General features: G+C 40.5%; 1 protein-coding gene across 1 annotated transcript in view; it reads right to left on the bottom strand.

Moving 5' to 3' along the window:
- Positions 1 to 19,672, bottom strand: part of LOC142075037 (AP-3 complex subunit beta-1-like) — a 265,469-nt gene that overhangs the window by 103,613 nt on the left and 142,184 nt on the right. Inside the window, 2 exon segments of the mRNA XM_075136034.1 lie at positions 7,889 to 7,995; positions 9,932 to 10,004. Of these exon segments, the coding sequence (XP_074992135.1) occupies positions 7,889 to 7,995; positions 9,932 to 10,004 (180 nt within the window).

Genomic DNA, 19,672 nt, shown 5'->3' on the forward strand with positions numbered 1-19,672 from the left:
CCCCCTCTTTACTTCACCAAGTATCGAAAATTCTACCATTTCATGGTCGCTAAGCCCAAGCCGGCCTCCGACCACCACATCTCCCACCAGCCCTTCTCTGTTCGTGAACAGCAGGTCAAGTGAGGCATCTCCCCTGGTGGGCTATCATTCACCCTTGATGTTTTCCCCAAATTATCCTCTATTTGGGGCGGGGGAAACATCATCTCCCCTCCAATCCTACTCAACTCAGCCCATACTTCCACACGCTACTTCCCTTTTTGCCCCGTCCAACTGCCAGAGCTCATATCCAGCTGTCAATTCTTCCTCGCACTAACACTGTTCTGAATCATAACAAATTTCTTGCTACCAAAGAAGTATTTCCTTCTCACTATTCTTTTTTTAAAGTATGTGTCATTTTTACCAGTTAATTATCATATACATCATATTCAGGGCTCTATACATTTAGGAGAGCAGTTGCTTGTTTATTTTTACCATCTAAAATCCTAATGAGAAAAGAACAGGTGGTTTAGCTTTTTTCCCCCTCATCAGCTGTGTGATGGGTAAAAACAGATGATTACGCCCCTCTTCTGCTTCTCTCCGATACCATAGCTCTCCTCTTCCTCCTCTCACCATTCCTGCTCACAATATTATTTCCTGCAGCAAGTTATAACCCTCCCTGTCCTTATGTCATTCATGACTTTTGCTTTCAATTCCCTCTTCTCTCACTTTATAACTACCCTTTAGGGGACAACATCCATTTCCAGTGTTTTCAGATAACCACTTTACGCTGACAGCTCGCAGCTTTCTCTCGCCTTCTGTTTTTCATTCGCACTGCATCTTCAAGTATCTTTCAAGCCTTCAAATGTATCTAAAACTCAATTGACTCCAAATGCATAGTTTCCCCAAGTACTTAGGTGTCCTGGTTCCGGCTGGGACAGAGTTAACTTTCTTCCCAGTAGCTTGGGGGGTGTGCTGTGTTTTGGGTTTGGTATGAGAGGAGTGTTGGTGGCCCATTGATGCTTTGGTTGTTGCTGGGTGGTGCTTGCATGGGGGAGACTTTTGTTTTCTCTTTTCAGCCTCCCATGCCCTGCCACATGCAGGGCAAGCTGTGGCGGGCAGTGGGAGCACAGCCGGGGTGATTGACCCAGCTGGCCAATGGGGTATTCTATACCATGTGACATCATGCTTAGTATAAAAACCAGGAGTGTTGGTGGCCCATTGATACTTTGGTTGTTGCTGGGTGGTGCTTGCACCGGGGACTTCTTGTTTCTCTTTTCAGCCTCCCATGTCCTGCCAAGTGCAGGGGAAGCTGGGAGTTAGGGGGAGCATAGCCGGGGTGGTTGACCCAGCTGGCCAGTGGGGTATTCTATACCATGTGACATCATGCTCAGTATAAAAACCAGGGGGGTGGGGGGGCTCGCCCCCCGTTCATGACATGTGGTCAGCGGTCAGTGAGCAGTTGCATTGTGCATTGCCTGTTTTGTATATTCTATTGTTGTTGTTCTCATTGTTCTACTTCGTTTTATTTCAATTATTAAACTGTTTTTATCTCAACCCGCAAGTCTTCCTACTTGTGCCCTCCCGATTCTCTCCCCCATCCTACCAGAGTTGTGGGGTGAGCGAGCGGCTGTGTGGGGTTTAGATGCTGGCTGGGGTTAAACCATGACAGTCCTTTTTGGTGCCCAACATGGGGCACGAAGGGATGAGACAACAACAGATTAACTAGAGCGTATTAAGGAATTTATATCTGTTAACAGTTGCTACTCAAAATATTGATTCATCTGTTCTCGATATTAGTTTATCTGATCTGCACCATGCTCTTGTTTTTACTGTACCTGTTAAAGACTGGAGTTGGGTTTTGTAGTCTGCTGTGCTCTGCAGTGATTAATAATGTTTTGCCTGGGAGATTTGTTACTAAAACGCTGGCATTGGGGGTTATTTGGTATTTGGGATTTGTACTGAAGCCGTTACTGTATTTCGGGTACCACCTCATGGAGATCATTAGCAATTATATCTCTTCCTCCAAGAGATTTTTTATGGAAGAAATAGAGAATGGCACCCTCACTACCTTCCTCTATGATGTCGTCTCCTTTGTTAAAATAACTGGTCAGTACCTTGAACATCCCTGGGTAGTTAAGATACATCTATTGGTACTCCTTGGGAATATTGTTTTGGTTTTATCCAAGGTCAGTAAGCAATTTAAGAATGTCATCCAGAGATCTGCCCCAAGGCTGGATAGTTATGAGTGGCAGGGCGAGTGGGATAGCCTGGGCAAATGCCTAGGATGGTGGGCACCCCCAGTGTTCTGGAACTTCATCCCTGAACAAGTGCAGAATCCTGAAAAATTAGTAGAATATTTGGAAAAAGTATGCTGTCACCCTGACCATTCTAGGGAGACACAAATCACTGCAATGTGCTGGGGCCTGGCCCATGCCTACCAAGCCCTCTTTAACACCACTCAGAACCCTGAAGGGGAAGAGAAGGTCTCTGCATCTGATGACAAAGTAACAGGCCCTGTTGCTCCCACACCTCCCACGGCAGGCACTGCGGCCACTCTGTCCTCTGCGACAGGGAACCAACCCATGCCGGTATCAGTCGCCCCTATACAAAAAAGAAAATACGCAAGGAAATCAGCTCGTTTAGTAAGGGATGAAAATGAACCAGGGCCATCAGGAGAACAGGAGGAGGAAGAGGCAGAACCCGTAAATGAGATGGTAACCATCCGATCCCTATCCCTGGGTGAGCTGCGAGATATGCGAAAAGACTTCAGCCGTCGTCCAGGCGAGCACATTGTTACCTGACTGCTCCGATGCTGGGATAACGGGGCCAGTAGCCTGGAATTAGAGGGGAAGGAAGCCAAGCAGCTGGGATCCCTTGCTAGGGAAGGGGGCATTGACAAAGAATTGGACAAGGGGCACAAGTCCTCAGCCTCTGGAGGCGACTCCTGTCAGGTGTGAAGGAAAGGTATCCCTTCAAGGAAGATGTTATATGCCACCCAGGCAAGTGGACCACCATGGAGAAAGGTATCCAGTACCTGAGAGAATTAGCTGTGCTGGAAGTGATTTATGATGACCTGAACAATGAGCAGTTATCCAAAGACCCAGATGAAGTCAAATGCACCCGACCCATGTGGCAGAAATTTGTACGGAGCGCACCAGCGTCACATGCAAACTCATTGGCAATAATGACCTGGAAAGATGGAGAGGAACAAATGGTGGATGAATTGGCTGGCCAACTCTGGCAATACGAAGAAAGTCTCTCTTCCTCCCTACGGGCCTGTGTCTCTGCTGTGGAGAAACTGTCTCGGGAGATCCAGCAACTTGAAGAGGGTATGTCCTGCTCCCCACCTGCACGGGCCAGTGTCTCAGCCATTAGGAGCAAGCGTCCCTCTGCTCAAGAGAGGAGATATCATGGGTATACGACCCGGGGCACCCTGTGGTTTTACCTGCGTGACCACGGAGAGGACATGAGGAAGTGGGATGGAAAATCTACCTCGACCCTAGAGGCACGGGTATGTGAGTTGCAAGGAAAAACAATCACACAAGGGGGTTCTCCCAGGAAAACTGCTGCTCCAGTCTCCGGTGAGCAGTTCCCCAGACAGAGTAGAAGGGCTGATTCCACTTCCGATCGTAATATAGGGACTTATGATTTGTACTTACAAGAAGTGGATAGCGAATATGATGACCAGGACTAGAGGGGCCCTGCCTCCAGCCAGGTGGAGGAAAGGGACAACCAGGTTTACTGGACTGTGTGGATTCGATGGCCTGGCACATCAGACCCACAGGAGTATAAGGCTCTCGTAGACACCGGGGCACAGTGTACCCTGACGCCATCAAGCTATAAAGGGGCAGAACCCATCTGTATTTCTGGAGTGACAGGGGGATCCCAAGAGTTAACTGTATTGGAGGCCGAAGTGAGCCTAAGTGGGAACGAGTGGCAGAAGCACCCCATTGTGACTGGCCCAGAGGCTCCGTGCATCCTTGGCATAGACTACCTCAGGAGAGGGTATTTCAAGGACCCAAAAGGGTACCGGTGGGTATTTGATATAGCCAATGAACTGGATTGTATGATATTAATTGCTATATAATACTGTATGTCATCACTTCTATGTTCACCATTACTATATGTCATATCAACGGTAATGCAGTAAGAATCACCCAGATAAATGAAGAATGAACTCCGATGAAACCGAGCAAAGTGCAACGATGATTGAACCGGACGAGCGCAGTGATAATGGAACCAGAACTGGCCTCAGCATGCAGCAGTCCAACACCACACACCATCTCTCCTGCCCATGACACATGGAGCCCTAAGTCATGGACTAAATGAACTCAACAGATATTTTAGAGGGTTGGCCCATGGACTAAGGGAATGATATATGTGTGTGTGTATATATCAAAAGGCAGGAAAAGTAGCGGTGACTAATTGGAATGTATGGGAAAATGTGAGACCTGGGCATGATGTAGATGGTATAGAATAAGGGGTGGATACTGTCCTGGTTCCGGCTGGGACAGAGTTAACTTTCTTCCCAGTAGCTTGGGGGGTGTGCTGTGTTTTGGGTTTGGTATGAGAGGAGTGTTGGTGGCCCATTGATGCTTTGGTTGTTGCTGGATGGTGCTTGCATGGGGGAGACTTTTGTTTTCTCTTTTCAGCCTCCCATGCCCTGCCACGTGCAGGTCAAGCTGTAGCGGGCACGGGGAGCACAGCTGGGGTGGTTGACCCAGCTGGCCAATGGGGTATTCTATACCATGTGACATCATGCTTAGTATAAAAACCAGGTGTGGGGGGGGGCTCGCCCTCCGTTCGTGACACGCAGTCAACAGTCAGTGAGCAGTTGCATTGTGCATTGCCTGCTTTGTATATTCTGCTATTGTTGTTGTTCTCATTGTTATTATTACTGTTCTACTCTCTTTTATTTCAATTATTAAACTGTTTTTATCTCAACCCGGGAGCTTTCCTACTTGTGCCCTCCCGATTCTCTCCCCCATCCTACCGGAGTTGGGGGGTGAGTGAGCGGCTGCGTGGGGTTTAGCTGCTGGCTGGGGTTAAACCACGACATTAGGTCTGACTTCTCTTGCATGCACACTCCGAAAAGCCCCAGTAGTAGCCTCTGGCGACCTCATTTATCTGGTTTGGTTGAGCCACCTGAAGAGAGACTACATGTACCGGCGCCGAAGCATGCACAAGGATTTACTATGTTTTGCATCCAGTTGGATGAAAGTTATCCATAAATTACCAGAGAATTTATTTTTTTTCTGGAACAAACTATAATATGCATGTGTGCATTTATATGACAGGGAAATGTGTTATATGTAAACATGAATCATAAAAACAAATGAGCTGCAGGACGAAGTGTCATGCTGTGCACTGTAGTTTCTATTCAAGGATATTTTGGTTTTGTTGGTTTAAAGAGACCCATAGCATTACTGTAAAACCGTTCTTGTATTTATGCTTTCTATAATGTTCAGCAGCTATGAATTTGGAGTTATAAGTTTTCTAAAAGCTATATCCAATTACAGTGCTGAATGATTTGAATAAGACTGCCTGACATATTCCAAGATAAGTGGCTGCTACATTTCTTTGATATTAGGGTCATATATTGTACTTATCTATTTTTACTCCATGCTTTCCATTGCCTAGTAATAAATTAATTTCTCACTGTTAGTTTGGCATGTGCCCTACAGTTAAATTCATTTTCTCTCCCACTGAAGGAATAAAAAGTTTTCTCAAGTATGACAACTATTCTTATTTTTAGAACTAGTGGTCACAGATTAAATTAAAAATACTATTTTAAGAGGGACATTCCCACTTAAAATCTTAAAAGCTGTTTTTATATTTTCATTTTTAGAAAATTACCTGATGGCACTGAACAACATGTGACTATAGTTATTTAACTACTTGCATGCAAGACTTTTCACAGTATATGAATATCGTTTGAAAGAACAGCTTTTAACCTTAGCATTTAATTTTTGTTGCTTCCTCAAGCACAAAACTCAGCAAAGGACCTCATGTACATCTACAGCTAAGGGCAATGAGAGTTGAGCATAGATCTGAAAACAGAATACAGCCCAAAACGTGTAATCACTATGCAGGCAGCAACAATTAGTTCTTATATGATTTGGGTTGTTTCCAGAGCAGGGAGTATGAGGAAATGTTCCAGCTTCTTTGCTGGTTACATGTTTTACCAGGAACTCAGTAGTACCAGGAAAGAGGCATTTTGCAGAATCAACCCTTTTATGCAGAACTTCCTCCGCTGTTTAGCCTACACCTTCTAGCTCTTTCTAACACCTCTATTTCATTGCAGCTACCTTCTGAAGAATGGGGAGAAGCAATTTAGCAGATGAATCTTGGCAATCATGAGGACAGCAAGCGCGAATGTGGGAGTGGAACATGTGTTCGTGTATTGTAGATGATGAAAGGACTAAAGACATTAGCAAACAGGAGGTGTTCTCAAGCATCCGACATTACTGATTGCTATCTTTAACTTACCCTGAAAGATGATAATTCTGAAGTAAAGCAAAGACACCAGTCATTCTTAAGCTAACGCAGAGCCAGGAAAATAGAGGATTGCCTGTGTTTTGAGCTGTTAAAGCCATAAAGGATGGCAAAGAAGCAATTGTGGGATTGCAGTCACAGGAATAACCACACAGTTGTAGTTAAACACAGGCTTGCCACCTAATGCTGCATACTGAACAGCAGAATAACATGGAAGAGAATTTCTGGCATTTTCAGACTGTGCAACACGTGAACAACTATGCATCAGGTAAAGAGACTGCATGTCCACCGATTGCTAGTGGCCTGCTTGGAATTTAAATTGCATCACAATTTTCTTAGATAAGGCTAATACCCAAAACATTATCTGGAAGTCAACCTTTTAAACACAAAATTTTAAAGCCTGTAAACATGAAACTGAATCATTAGCTAAAATCTTTTATTTCTTGAGTTAAATCATTTCATACACTTTCTTTATTTAAGAAGTATTTAATTTTGCAAATGTATTGCTCCCAAAGCCAGCACAAAGTACTTTAACAGCAATTATTAAAGTTGCAGTGTAGGTTCTATGTACCAGCCTCATTAGAAACAAGGCTAGGCTAAAAAATGCCCATGCCTCTGGTATTTTTTCTGGTCACTCCCATCCACTTTCATAAGGTTAAGTACCCTGTGTTGTACTGCTGCAACTCCTTATTAAATTGCAAATTTAAATCAGACACACAAAATGATTAAAAAAAAACCCCACCCCATACCCAAGAACACAAACCACTAGCCTTTCCCCCAACAAAGGAATGCCCTCTACCTCCATGATTTTGCTAACCTTAATTATACCTATAGTTTTGAGATTCCCTAAGGGAAAGTGCTACAAAGCAGAAAGCACTAACAGAATGAATCATGACACATACTGATACACCACTGATTGCAAATCTATACCCTTTTTATTTGCATCCAGGGGCTATGCTTCATATACTCATGAAAAATTACTTCCAAGTAGCAAAATGTCATAATTGGAGACATGTATGGTAAACAAACAGGCTGAGAATTAATGAGTATGTGATTTTTTTGTAGTTTATTTTTGATAGTGTAGCAATTAGATGATTTGAAAGATTTGTATAGTTTGGATACTTAATTTCTGAATTCAAGTTTCCCTGAGGCAGAGAGAAAGACAGATTGAAAGAGAAGGTTAAAAATCCTTGAAGGCATCCTTCTCAGATATGCAATATTCATACTTTTCTCCACCTTTCAGAATGCAATTATTACAGACCAAAAAAAGCTGCCAGACTTGCATGTAAACCAGAATTTCATACAAGACCTTTATAGGTGAAAGTATTTTAAAAAAATCAATTTAATGACTGCCTCAAAAACATGTTAAATGATTAAATTAAGACACCCCCCTTCCTTTTTAAAGGTTACTTACATCAGTGACTGATGAACCCGACAGACTTAATCCCTCTAGGTCTGCTGTTAAACTTGGGGACAAAAAAGCTGCTGCAGGAACTGCCACGGGCGTTGTCACAGGATAGACTAGAAGTAAAAAGGCAATTGATACTTAATATTAAAAATTTTAAATACTGGGAAGGACAATAAGCTATTTTCCTTAAGTGTAAAAAGGTTTTACGTCTTGATCTAATTATTTTATCCTCATATATATGATTCTTAATAGCAGAAGATTATTTTTTTCAGACATATAGTCCCAATACTCAATATAAACAATGAAAATATAAATAAAACTGATATATGTATAGACCACACTTTTTTACATTAAAAACATTTTTTCCTCCTTTTCCACTTTTTCCTCTGTTTTATCCTCCAGTGTGATCCAAACTATTTGTCCTGGTTTCGGCTGGGATAGGGTTAAATTTCTTCCTAGTGCTGTGTTTTGGATTTAGTATGAGGAGAATGTTGATAACACACTGATGTTTTCAGTTGTTGCTAAGTACCCTCCTAGTCAAGGACATTCAGCTTAAGAAAAAAACCCAAACCAAAACAAGCGTTGGGAGGGAGCACAGCCAGGACAGCCAGCCCAGCTGGCCAATGGGGTATTCCATACCATGTGACGTCATGCTCAGTATATGAAAGGTAGGTGTGATCCAGGAAGTACCGATCGCTACTTGGTTATCGGTCAGCGCGGGTGGTGAGCAATTGCATTGTGCATCACTCATTTTGTATATTCTATCATTATTATCATTATTATTTTCCCTTTTTCTGTTCTATTAAACTGTCTTTATCTCAACCCACGAGTTTTTCTCACTCCTACCCTTCCGATTCTCTCCCCGTCCCACTGGGGGGGTGGGGGGAGTGAGTGAGCGGCTGCGTGGTATTTGGCTGCCTGCCAGGTTAAACCACGACACTATTCAGCACATTTTCATTTACGAGTTATGTGCAAAGTACATATTAATGCAATTCTAACATGTTGCACCTAGAGAAGTAAACCTGAAGAACTGCACTACAAAGCATAGTCAAAAACCAACGCCAGCTCTACCCTACCCTTTCAAGATTACATTTTAATCTGTTCTTCAAAATTGTGATCTTTAGTATCTTATTATATGTCGTGGTTTAACCCCAGCCGGCCACTGAGCACCACGCAGCCGCTTGCTCACCCCCACCCCGGGTGGGATGGGGGAGAGAATCAGAAGGGTAAAAGTGAGAAAACTCATGGATTGAGATAAAGACAGTTTAACAGGGAAAGCAAAAGCCGCGCACGCAAGCAAAGCAAAACCAGGAATTCATTCACTACTTCCCATCGGCAGGCAGGTGTTCAGCCATCTCCAGGAAAGCAGGGCTCCATCACACGTAACGGTTACTTGGGAAGACAAACGCCATCACTCCGAACGTCCCCCCACTTCTTTTTCTTTGTCCAGCCTTATATGCTGAGCATGACTTCATATGGTATGGAATAGCCCATTGGCCAGCTGGGCCAGCCGTCCCGGCCACGCTCCCTCCCAGCCCCCTGCGCACTGGCAGGGCACGGGAAGATGAAAAGTCCATTACTTAGCAACAACTAAAACATCAGTGTGTTATCAACATTATTCTCATACTACATCCAAAACACAGCACTATACCATTTAACAGGAAGAAAATCAACTCCATCCCAGCCAAAACCAGGACATTATAGTACCATAATTGGTTCATATGTTGCACAGATGTTGTACAAGTAACATCCATTGGTACCTGAGGATAGAAAACAAGTCCAGACATACAAAAATTATCAAAATAAATGTTTTACATACTAATACATTCTAAATTTTGAAACTATTTCTCAGTTCTAAAATAAACAAAATCATGTATTATAATAATTACACTTAAAAATAAGTTGATAGTCTGAGCAATATTTTTTTTTTGTCAGGAAGCTGGTACGATAAGTGAACAGAATCAGTGTTTCAGACATTTAAAATTTCATTGAATTAACTGAATTGAATTTATGCCATGGAAAAAATAAGGCTTTAATCAAGATACTTACAGTCATCTAAATCTAAGAGAAGCACGCCTTGTTTATTTGGAGCATTTCTATCTTGTCCTGTTTTTTCTTCTTTCTGTCAAAATATATGAATGTTTCATCTTTTACCATATGAGCAAAAGAAAAGTCTTTTATACTTTTATAATGCAAAGTGTATTTTCTCTGCTGTAAAAGAAAAATGTATCCATTTTCAGGGCTCAGCATTCAGAGAATTCACCTACTGAGAAAGATTTCTTTGTACAGGTAAGCTGAACCCAAACTCCACATTTGAATTACATTTACTCTTCTGAAGCTCATATTTCCATTTAATATTCATAATAGTTGCTACTCAAAGAAAACTTTTGGTGACAGATCAGACACTTTTCTTCTGTTGAGACCATTAAAATAGAGATACAAGCATTTTTTTTTTTTTTTTTTAAGACAAAAGACTTGGGTACTAACATTTCTGTTTCCATATCGAGGAGCAGGGAATCCTGTTCCATCATATACTGGGACTTTACTTAATTGCTGGACAAATAAAAAAAAGCTGATTTTTGTCACAAAAAAAGTTTCAATTTTAAGCCTTAAGATGAATTCTAATAATAAAGATTGGCAGTACTGTAAGTAAAGAGTAGAGCAGCAATAGAGTAATCTCAGTGACTTGGCAAACAGACTATTTCAACAAAATTTGTTTAAATTTGTTTCAATACAGCTCAATAAAAAGTTCTAAACATATCTAATAAGAGTGAATGTTGGTCACACTTACAGAACATATCTAGACAGTGATGATTCAGAAGAGAATTTAATGTGTCACAGCTCAAAATGGGCTCTCAATAGAGTGATTTAGTAAAAAGGATTGATCTTTGGACATAGCCAGAACCTGGACACGTTACCCACTGGATGCTCATCAGACAGTTTGTCATCATGCTGTTCCTATCCACTCTTAAGCATCCTTCATCTGGATTGGCTGCAGAACTCCTTCTGCCTTCACCCTCTCTGACTCACGCACCAGACAGGCGGCTTTGTCATTCTTTCAGATAATTTGTCAACTGCCCTTAGATCTTAAGACATTGCTCATTACCCAAGGTATTGCAAGTAATTTAAACGTAGTCTTTCCAGGAGTCCCACTTCTGTGAACCTTCTAGTTTACCAGTTTCCTCTTCAACAGCACATGACAGCCAAATGCATACACATATATTATTCTTTTACCTTTTCTAATAAATGAACAGGTCTAAATAAAACAATAAAACTCCATATGCCCATCCTGGCCTCCATGTCTTGAGCATTATTTCCAAGCTGTCACAGTCTCTTCAGGCACTCAGGATACAAATTCCTACAGGAGCCTGGAGTCCCTCTCAGCAGCTCAGCAGCTAGAATCACTTTCTTTGATTGTCACCATAGAATAAAACGACCCCTCTTTTCTAAAGGTACATTCCCTTTCTTCTAGTCTCTCAGTTGCAAGCTAACATTAATGCCAAGTCTATTTTTTTTCCAATTTGGGGAGAAATTCCTTGGTTTCCTCCAAAGAACATGAAAGAAACTAGCTAATGTTCTCGCTATTTGAAGCCGTTGATGTTAATGACTATCAGGCTTGACCTGGGACAAAATGACATTGCTCTTCATTTTCTTCCAATAAACCCATGGCTCAAATAGACAGTATCCACTTATGTGATCATTACAGATGTGCTTTAGATATTCTGAGAGGAGAAGAATCTTGTGGACAGAGCAGAATGGAAGCCACTTATTGTTTTAATTATTTTTAAATGAACATACTTGAATGGTCTTTATCACTACGGTACTTCAGTGTTCTACTGTTGCTGATTATCTGAAACACAAAACCCCTCTGGACAAAGGAAATATTACAAAAATATCTTTAAAATGGTGCTAATGTGATTCCTTCCTTATATGCCTTGTACAGAATTAGTGAGAGACTCTGTTGCAGAACCAGCTCTCCAGAGTTCCATTTTGGTCACAACTACCAGACTTCATTTTTCTCTTCCAGTGTGATTATTGACAAGTCATTTAGCTGCTTTTGGCTAATTTTTTTTCATCTGTGAAATGAGCATAAATAGTATACTTCATAAGTTACAGGTGCTACTTGAATTACTCATGTCTATGAAGTGTCAGAGAAACCATTTCATGACAATTGTTTTAATGAATTCCAAGACTTTTTATAGCACCATTTGGTGAATATTTAGCCCCAAAACAGGGGTTTAGCTGTTATCTGCAGCACTTTTACTATAAAGTATCACAACTTTTTTGCTAAACTACAAACTCTTCAGACGCCTGAACATACCAAAAGAGAACATGGTTAAACGAAATGCAAATATATTCTAAAAAACCCTCAGTTTCCCAACTCTTTCACTCCCTACCCCCACTTATCCATAAGATACAGTTCTATCTTCAACTATGATTAAGGTTCAAAGGTTATTTTTAGCTAGAGTTCTATATTTGCTAATTATTCAAGTAGAGATGGGATTTCTCCATTCCCTTTTATTATGCAGCCAATTAAAGTCTATAAAAAGTGGCTCACCCACATGAGAGGCTATAGCACAAGGATGAGAATTTTGAATATGCTTCAGTTCTGCCAGTGGCAGCATTGCCACATCAAGATGTTTAAAAAAATTAGGAGTTGGAGTCAAGAAATCCTTTTACTGTTCATCTTTTTACTGAAGCTAAGATAGGACATTCTTTGTCACAAATAACACAAATGGTATGCTTCAGTTTGTTTTTTCTGTTATTTATTTTACCATTCTAAAGTAGTTACTAAGTACATATCAGAAAGCTTAATATGTAATTTTATAAGATAAAATGCATTTCTGCACTGATATTATTTTGAATCTACTACGTAATTCATCTTTAAAAATGGAAAAAAAAATCTTCAAGAGAATTTATTTCTTATACTTAAAAATAAAATAAAATGGTCCTAAAGTGAGACACAAGTACAGAATCATTCCATCAAGGTAATGCATGGTAAGAAAAATTTCCACTGCACACTTTATCAGAATACTGTACTTAAGTTCAATCAGTTTACTGTAAAAAAAAACTAAAACAAAAAAACCCCAAACAACACCCCCCCCCAAAAAAAAAAAAAACAAAACAACCCTACCATCTAGGAAATATAAAATCAGAAACTAACTAAATCAAGACAAAGTTAATGTTAAAGTATGATCAAGTCTTATTTTCTACTTCAGTCAAGTGTGTCAAGCTTAAGTAAATACTCAGCTACTTATGTGTGTGTGTGTATGCATGCTATATAAACACAAACATTTTCATATTTATATATATTTCTAGATACATATATGGGTGTATATATTAATCGTGTGCATGTTCTGTACAAAACACCAAAGAAATCTATTTACATGGGTCTTGCTTTTTACAAATGTAATTATTTTTTTTTCTTTGGTTTTTGAAAGAAAAGAAAATTGATTGGCTTTCTAGGAATAATAAATAGCCAATGACTGCAACAAACACTACCAAGAGATATTTCTATTGAATAAAAAAAGCTTTGCATTCCAAATCAAGACAATAAAAAGGTTCTGACATGTCTGGCATTTCTCTGTAACATAATTTTTCATCTTTTTTTCTTAAAACTAAGTCTACAATATAACCCAGTTTCCTACCAAGAGAGCCCACTATGGGAAAAGCAGAATACTAAAAAAAGAAGTTAAGCTATATTCCATCAAACATTTCTCCATTTGCAATTCATCTTGGTAATAGAGATAGAACCTGGTAAATGCATATAGGACTTGAAGCAGGAGATTTCTCTTGCTCAATGCATAATTCATGTGCTCTGCCTGCAAAGTGTGCAAAATGAGAATTTCACACCGCAGCATGAGCCATAGAACTGCAGAGAAAAGGCAGATGAAATCATATTTTGCTGTGCAAATTTTATTTCTTATCTTCCCAATATTTATACAAAACCATCATTGACAATCCAAATGCGTCAACAGATCACCCACTGTTTCCATTGTGTTAGCACTTGAAAAGAGATCAGGCAGAAAGATAGATAATTTGGTTTTGTATATTTTTTTAAATAGTGGATCAGGTTTTTAACAGCTGAGTGACTGTACTTGTATAAGGAGGTCAACAGTAGCTGATTTTAAAATCCCACTGTAGAGACACCTACTTATACATGCATCATCCTCAAATCTGCATTTTAGGTCTACAGTATTTATGCTTACAGTATATTATGTATCTGAACACCTCAAACTATCCATATTTCAAAATGATATAAAATACTGCAGTACTTTTCTATTCACTGCAGCTCAGTTACAGTGAACACAACAGCTTTTTCAAAATGATTCTTCAAGAGAAAAAATATGAAAGCATTAATAATAATAATAATATATTAAGTTTTTGTAACCTATTTTTATGCTAGTAAATGCATGGATGTATGCACAAATTAAGCTCCCATGTGAGTGTAATCGAACCTTTTTTATTTTAAAAATTCTGCTGAACATGGCAATGGTACCCAACAAAACATATAGAATGGTAAACAACCCCCTAAACATTAGCTATGTAACATAGTTCATAATGTGTGGCAAACTGAGAAACTATAAAAACAGACCCTATTAACTACTCCTCTTATCAATATGTATTTCAGAAAATATTTGCAGTTTTATTTAAAAGGAAAGGAAATCCTAATGAATCATCTCCCCATATACACTGACCAAATTAAGAATGCCCTGTAGCAGAATAATATAAGCAATGGCTTTTCTAATAAAAAATCTTTCAGAAGAAAAACATGCATTTCTGAGGGCCTGGCTGAAACAGTCTGCTTCCTGGGTGGCCTGAAAAAAAGCCAGGTAGGAAGCAGAAAAATTCCAAGATTTTCCTGGAAGTAAAATAAACATGGGTGGTTCTTGTAAAATATACCTCAACACAAGGGCTGTATATAAGACTTTATCTATAATGTTCTTTAAAGTTTGTTAACTATTGCTTTTCTTTCCAGTTTGGAAGGGCTATCTAGGTTATCATCAGTTAGCTCCACTTATCATCACAGGGCTCAAAACAGGCCTCTCTCCAAAAATATTAAGTTAGTTAGCATAACAATCACCTTTGACACAAAATACCTGTGATTCTCCCCTCCACCCCCTCATCCAATTACACTTCTGAATATAACCAAATATCAGAAACACCCCAGGTATAAACACAGGCATTCAACATAGCTTAAATGGAAACTAACTTAATGGTCCTAGAGATTAATACAATACACTGAAACAGTCCTCTATGTTTAAGACCATTACATTCACTTACCCCCCACCCCCAATTCATATATGACCATTGCTGTTTACATATACTAGTCCATCAGCCATAGCTTGTTGCTCTTACATTAAATACCCTAATTTCTTAGTGAAAAAGAATTTAAACATAGTCATTTAGCTTTTGGATAGTGAGCTCCATGCTATCTTTTCTTTTCAATAATCTCCTTGCCTCCTTTCTTGCTGCCATGCATATAAAACCATTGCTATTTGTTTTAATATTTTTTATGATGTTTAAAAGCTTTGCAATTTTTCAGTTCTACCTCTTGACTCTGATCAAGTCTTCTGTCAATTGCTTATAAACTCTTTTTGTTCCTGTGACGGTGTGCTCCCCCTGCCCCCGACCTGACCTTTTCCCATAACCCTGCTCAAGCGATAACCACCTGTGGCGACCGTGATGGATGTGCCTGGTCGTGATGGATGCATCCAGCTCAAAGTGGATTCAGGGGAGACAAATAACAACACAATAGGCAATGCATCCACCTAACCACAGTGCTGGTCAATGTCTGACTCCAGCCAAATTTGGAGGAAACTAATGTCCTAATGTCTGCAGTTGGTATGTAAATATGACTATGAATCAATCATCTTACCCCCATAAATAGCGGGCAGTCCAAGAGCCCTTTGAGCTCTCCTGCACGGCAGCGGGCTGCATGCCAGGATCTCCCCTTGAGCAGGGACACCTCTCAAGGTTACTCCTCGAGGTTGAGAGATTCCTTGCCACAACAGATCCTCAGTAAGTGACTAATAGCATGCCAAACTTTGAAATCTTAGCTAAGTGATATAAAGGATTGATTGCGCATATATAATCCTTTAGACATAAACCGTTGACCAAGTCTGGGACTAGGATTGGATCCAGCCGCACCTAGACTTCTCTCTGAGAAGGAGTTTAGAAAGCAAGGGGGTCCTTTTTGAACCTCATGACTCAACGGGAGGGTCTCCCTGACAGTTTTGTCTGCCCCTGTCCTCCATGCAGTAAATAATCAAGTGTACCTTGCCATCGAATCTTGTTAACTCACTTTCGCATTTACTATCAAACTTTGTTAAATCGCTGTCTTACATCAATAAACATATTGCTGCTTCTCTTTTACGAGTGAAGTGCATCTCTCCCTCTCACTCCATCCGCGACAGTTCCTAACACATTTCTTTTTAGGTGCTTCTTAATCAAGTAAAGCTTTAGGACTACTCCTGCAAGGTTCTTTTTCTTCTCTTAAGATCCAAGGGCTAGACAATATTCTATTGACTTCAACAAAACAATCCCAAACTTCTTGGACATTCCAGTTCTCATATTATTCAGTACATTTGACTTCACACATTCTCGACTGCTGTTTTAAAATACAAAAAGCTTCTTTATGCTAGTAGTCCTCACATATCCTGCGAAAGAACCAGAACAGTCCAGATAAGAACCAGAACAGTCCAGTCCTGTATCAGAAATAGTGTGGCCAGCAGGAATAGGGAGGTGATCGTGCCCCTGTACTCGGCACTGGTGAGGCCGCACCTCGAATACTGTGTCCAGTTTTGGGCCCCTCACTACAAGAAGGACATGGAGGTGCTGGAGCGCGTCCAGAGGAGGGCAACGAAGCTGGTGAAGGGCCTGGAGCACAAGTCTTATGAGGAGCGGCTGAGGGAACTGGGGTTGTTTAGCCTGGAGAAGAGGAGGCTGAGGGGAGACCTCATCGCACTCTACAACTACCTGAAAGGAGGGTGTAGCGAGGTGGGTGTTGGTCTCTTCTCCCAAGTAACTAGCGATAGGACAAGAGGAAATGGCCTCAAGTTGTGCCAAGGGAGGTTTAGATTGAACATTAGGAAAAATTTCTTTACTGAAAGAGTGGTCAGGCCTTGGAACAGGCTGCCCAGGGAAGTGGTGGAGTCACCATCCCTGGAGGTATTTAAAAGACGTGTAGATGAGGCCCTTAGGGACATGGTGTAGTGGGCATGGTGGTGTTGGGTTGACGGTTGGACACGATGATCTTAGAGGTCTTTTCCAACCTGTATGATTCTATGATTCTATGATTCTATGATAAGCGTAGTGAAAGAAATAATGAACGATGGCCCTGACATCCTGAGAAAAATGGACAAATGCAGCAGGGAGAGGACGCTGTTGTTTGAATATGATTCTGCAGTGGCTGTTCAGAACTAAGCAGGTCAGAGTACCTATTACTTCCTGGTGAAAAATACTGCGCTAATATGAGAAGATGCAAACTTTTAGAACTAATTCATGTTCCATCTAGAATCAAAAGAGTTTATTCTGAGAGGATTTAGATTACATTTATTGTGCTAACATTTTTTTGGTGAGTTCCAGTTTGGCTTCTCTATTAGAAAAGAACTTTGACATAGGTGCGTTACTCAATGAGGTATTTGGGCAGGAAACAATGATCAAATCATGGAAACACACCTCCATTTCTCAAAAGCTACAGTCTTACTTCATCTTTTGTTCTGCTTGGTAGAAGAAGGGAATAGATTAAAAGTTAAGGTTACAACTCAGAGTTCCTAGGCAGACCTATAAAGTTACAAACCAAAGACCATTTACAACATAAGTTCAAGATCTAGAGAAATATAGAGCCTTATCTCGTCAATTAAAGGAAACGCGCACCGAAACAGCTTAATAAAGTTACAGACTTCCCTCTTAACTGTTCAAAACACAACTGTCCACCAGCTTCTACAATTGCGTCAAATGCAACAGATGATGCCTTTTTTGACAATTCAGCAATCTATACTGGAATCCGGATCAAAATGTCTTGGCTTAATTTAAAAAGCTTAGGAGTATCACTTAATTTTCAAAACCACATAGCGGTATTAAAATGGAAACTTCTGAGATACGATTCTACCCTGCAAATTTTTATAAAATATATAGGAAAGAAATGCACAGGAAATCTTTGGTAACAGAAAAATAAGTTTCAGAAATTCTTTTACTCTTCTACCTTAACAGTTTTAGCATACAGTTCCACATTTATTTATTTTTTAAATGAAATGTAGATAGATAAAGAGAATCCAATTCATGCTATTAGCTTTAGCTCTATGTCGTGGTTTAACCTGGCAGGCACCCAAATACCACGCAGCCGCTCACTCACTCCCCCCACACACAGTGGGACGGGGAGAGAAACAGAAGGGTAAGAGTGAGAAAAACTCGTAGGTTGAGATAAAGACAGTTTAATAGAACAGAAGAGGGAAAATAATAATAATAAATAATGATAGAATATACAAAATGAGTGATGCACAATGCAATTGCTCACCACCCGCGCTGACCGATAACCAAGTAGCGATCGCTACTTCCTGGATCACGCCTACCATTCATATACTGAGCATGACGTCACATGGTATGGAATACCCCGTTAGCCAGCTGGGCTGGCTGTCCTGATTATGTTCCCTCCCATCTTGTGTACCTAGCTCAGTCAGTAGGCATGGGAGCTGTCCTTGGACTAGGAGGGCACTTAGCAACAACTGAAAACATCAGTGTGTTATCAACATTCTCCTCATACTAAATCCAAAACACAGCACTAGGAAGAAATTTAACCCTCTCCCAGCCGAAACCAGGACAGTATCCACCCCTTATTCTACACCATTTACGTTGTGCTTAGGTCTCACATTTTTCGACACATTTCAATTAATCACCACTATCTTTCTTTTTATATATACATATATATATATGCACACACAGATATAATTCCCTTAGTCTATGGACTATCCCTCTAAAATGTCCATTGAGTTCATTTAGTCCACGACTTTGGGCTCCATCTGTTATAACAGTCTTTCAGGGCAGGAGAGATGGTGTATGGTGTTGGGCTGTTGCATCCTGAAGTCAGTTCTGGTTCCATTATTGCTGCGCTCGTCCGGTTCTATCATCGTTGCACTTTGCTCGGTTTCATTGGAGTTAGTTCATTCTTCATTAATCTGGGTGATTTTTACTGCAATACCATGGATAGCAACTATAGAAATAATGGTATACAATATCATATAAAAATTGACATCATACAATTCAGTTCATTGGCTATTTTCACTCAAAATCAAATCCCCTTGAGGTACACACCGGACTTCCCCATCCTTTCGCATTACCCACTGTCGTGGTTTAATCTGGCAGACAGCCAAATACCACGCAGCCACTCACTCACTCCCCTGCCCCCCCAGTGGGACGGGGAGAGAATCGGAAGGGTAAGAGTGAGAAAAACTCGTGGGTCGAGATAAAGACAGTTTAATAGAACAGAAAAGGGAAAATAATAATAATAAATAATGATAGAATATACAAAATGAGTGATGCACAATGCAATTGCTCACCACCCACGCTGACCGATAACCAAGTAGAGATCGGTACTTCCTGGATCACGCCTACCGTTCATATACTGAGCATGACGTCACATGGTATGGAATACCCCGTTAGCCAGCTGGGCTGGCTGTCCTGATTATGTTCCCTCCCATCTTGTGTACCTAGCTCAGTCAGTAGGCATGGGAGCTGCCCTTGGACTAGGAGGGTACTTAGCAACAACTGAAAACATCAGTGTGTTATCAA

Source organism: Calonectris borealis, chromosome W, assembly GCF_964195595.1.
Source record: "Calonectris borealis chromosome W, bCalBor7.hap1.2, whole genome shotgun sequence".
NCBI classification, from domain to species: Eukaryota; Metazoa; Chordata; class Aves; order Procellariiformes; family Procellariidae; genus Calonectris; species Calonectris borealis.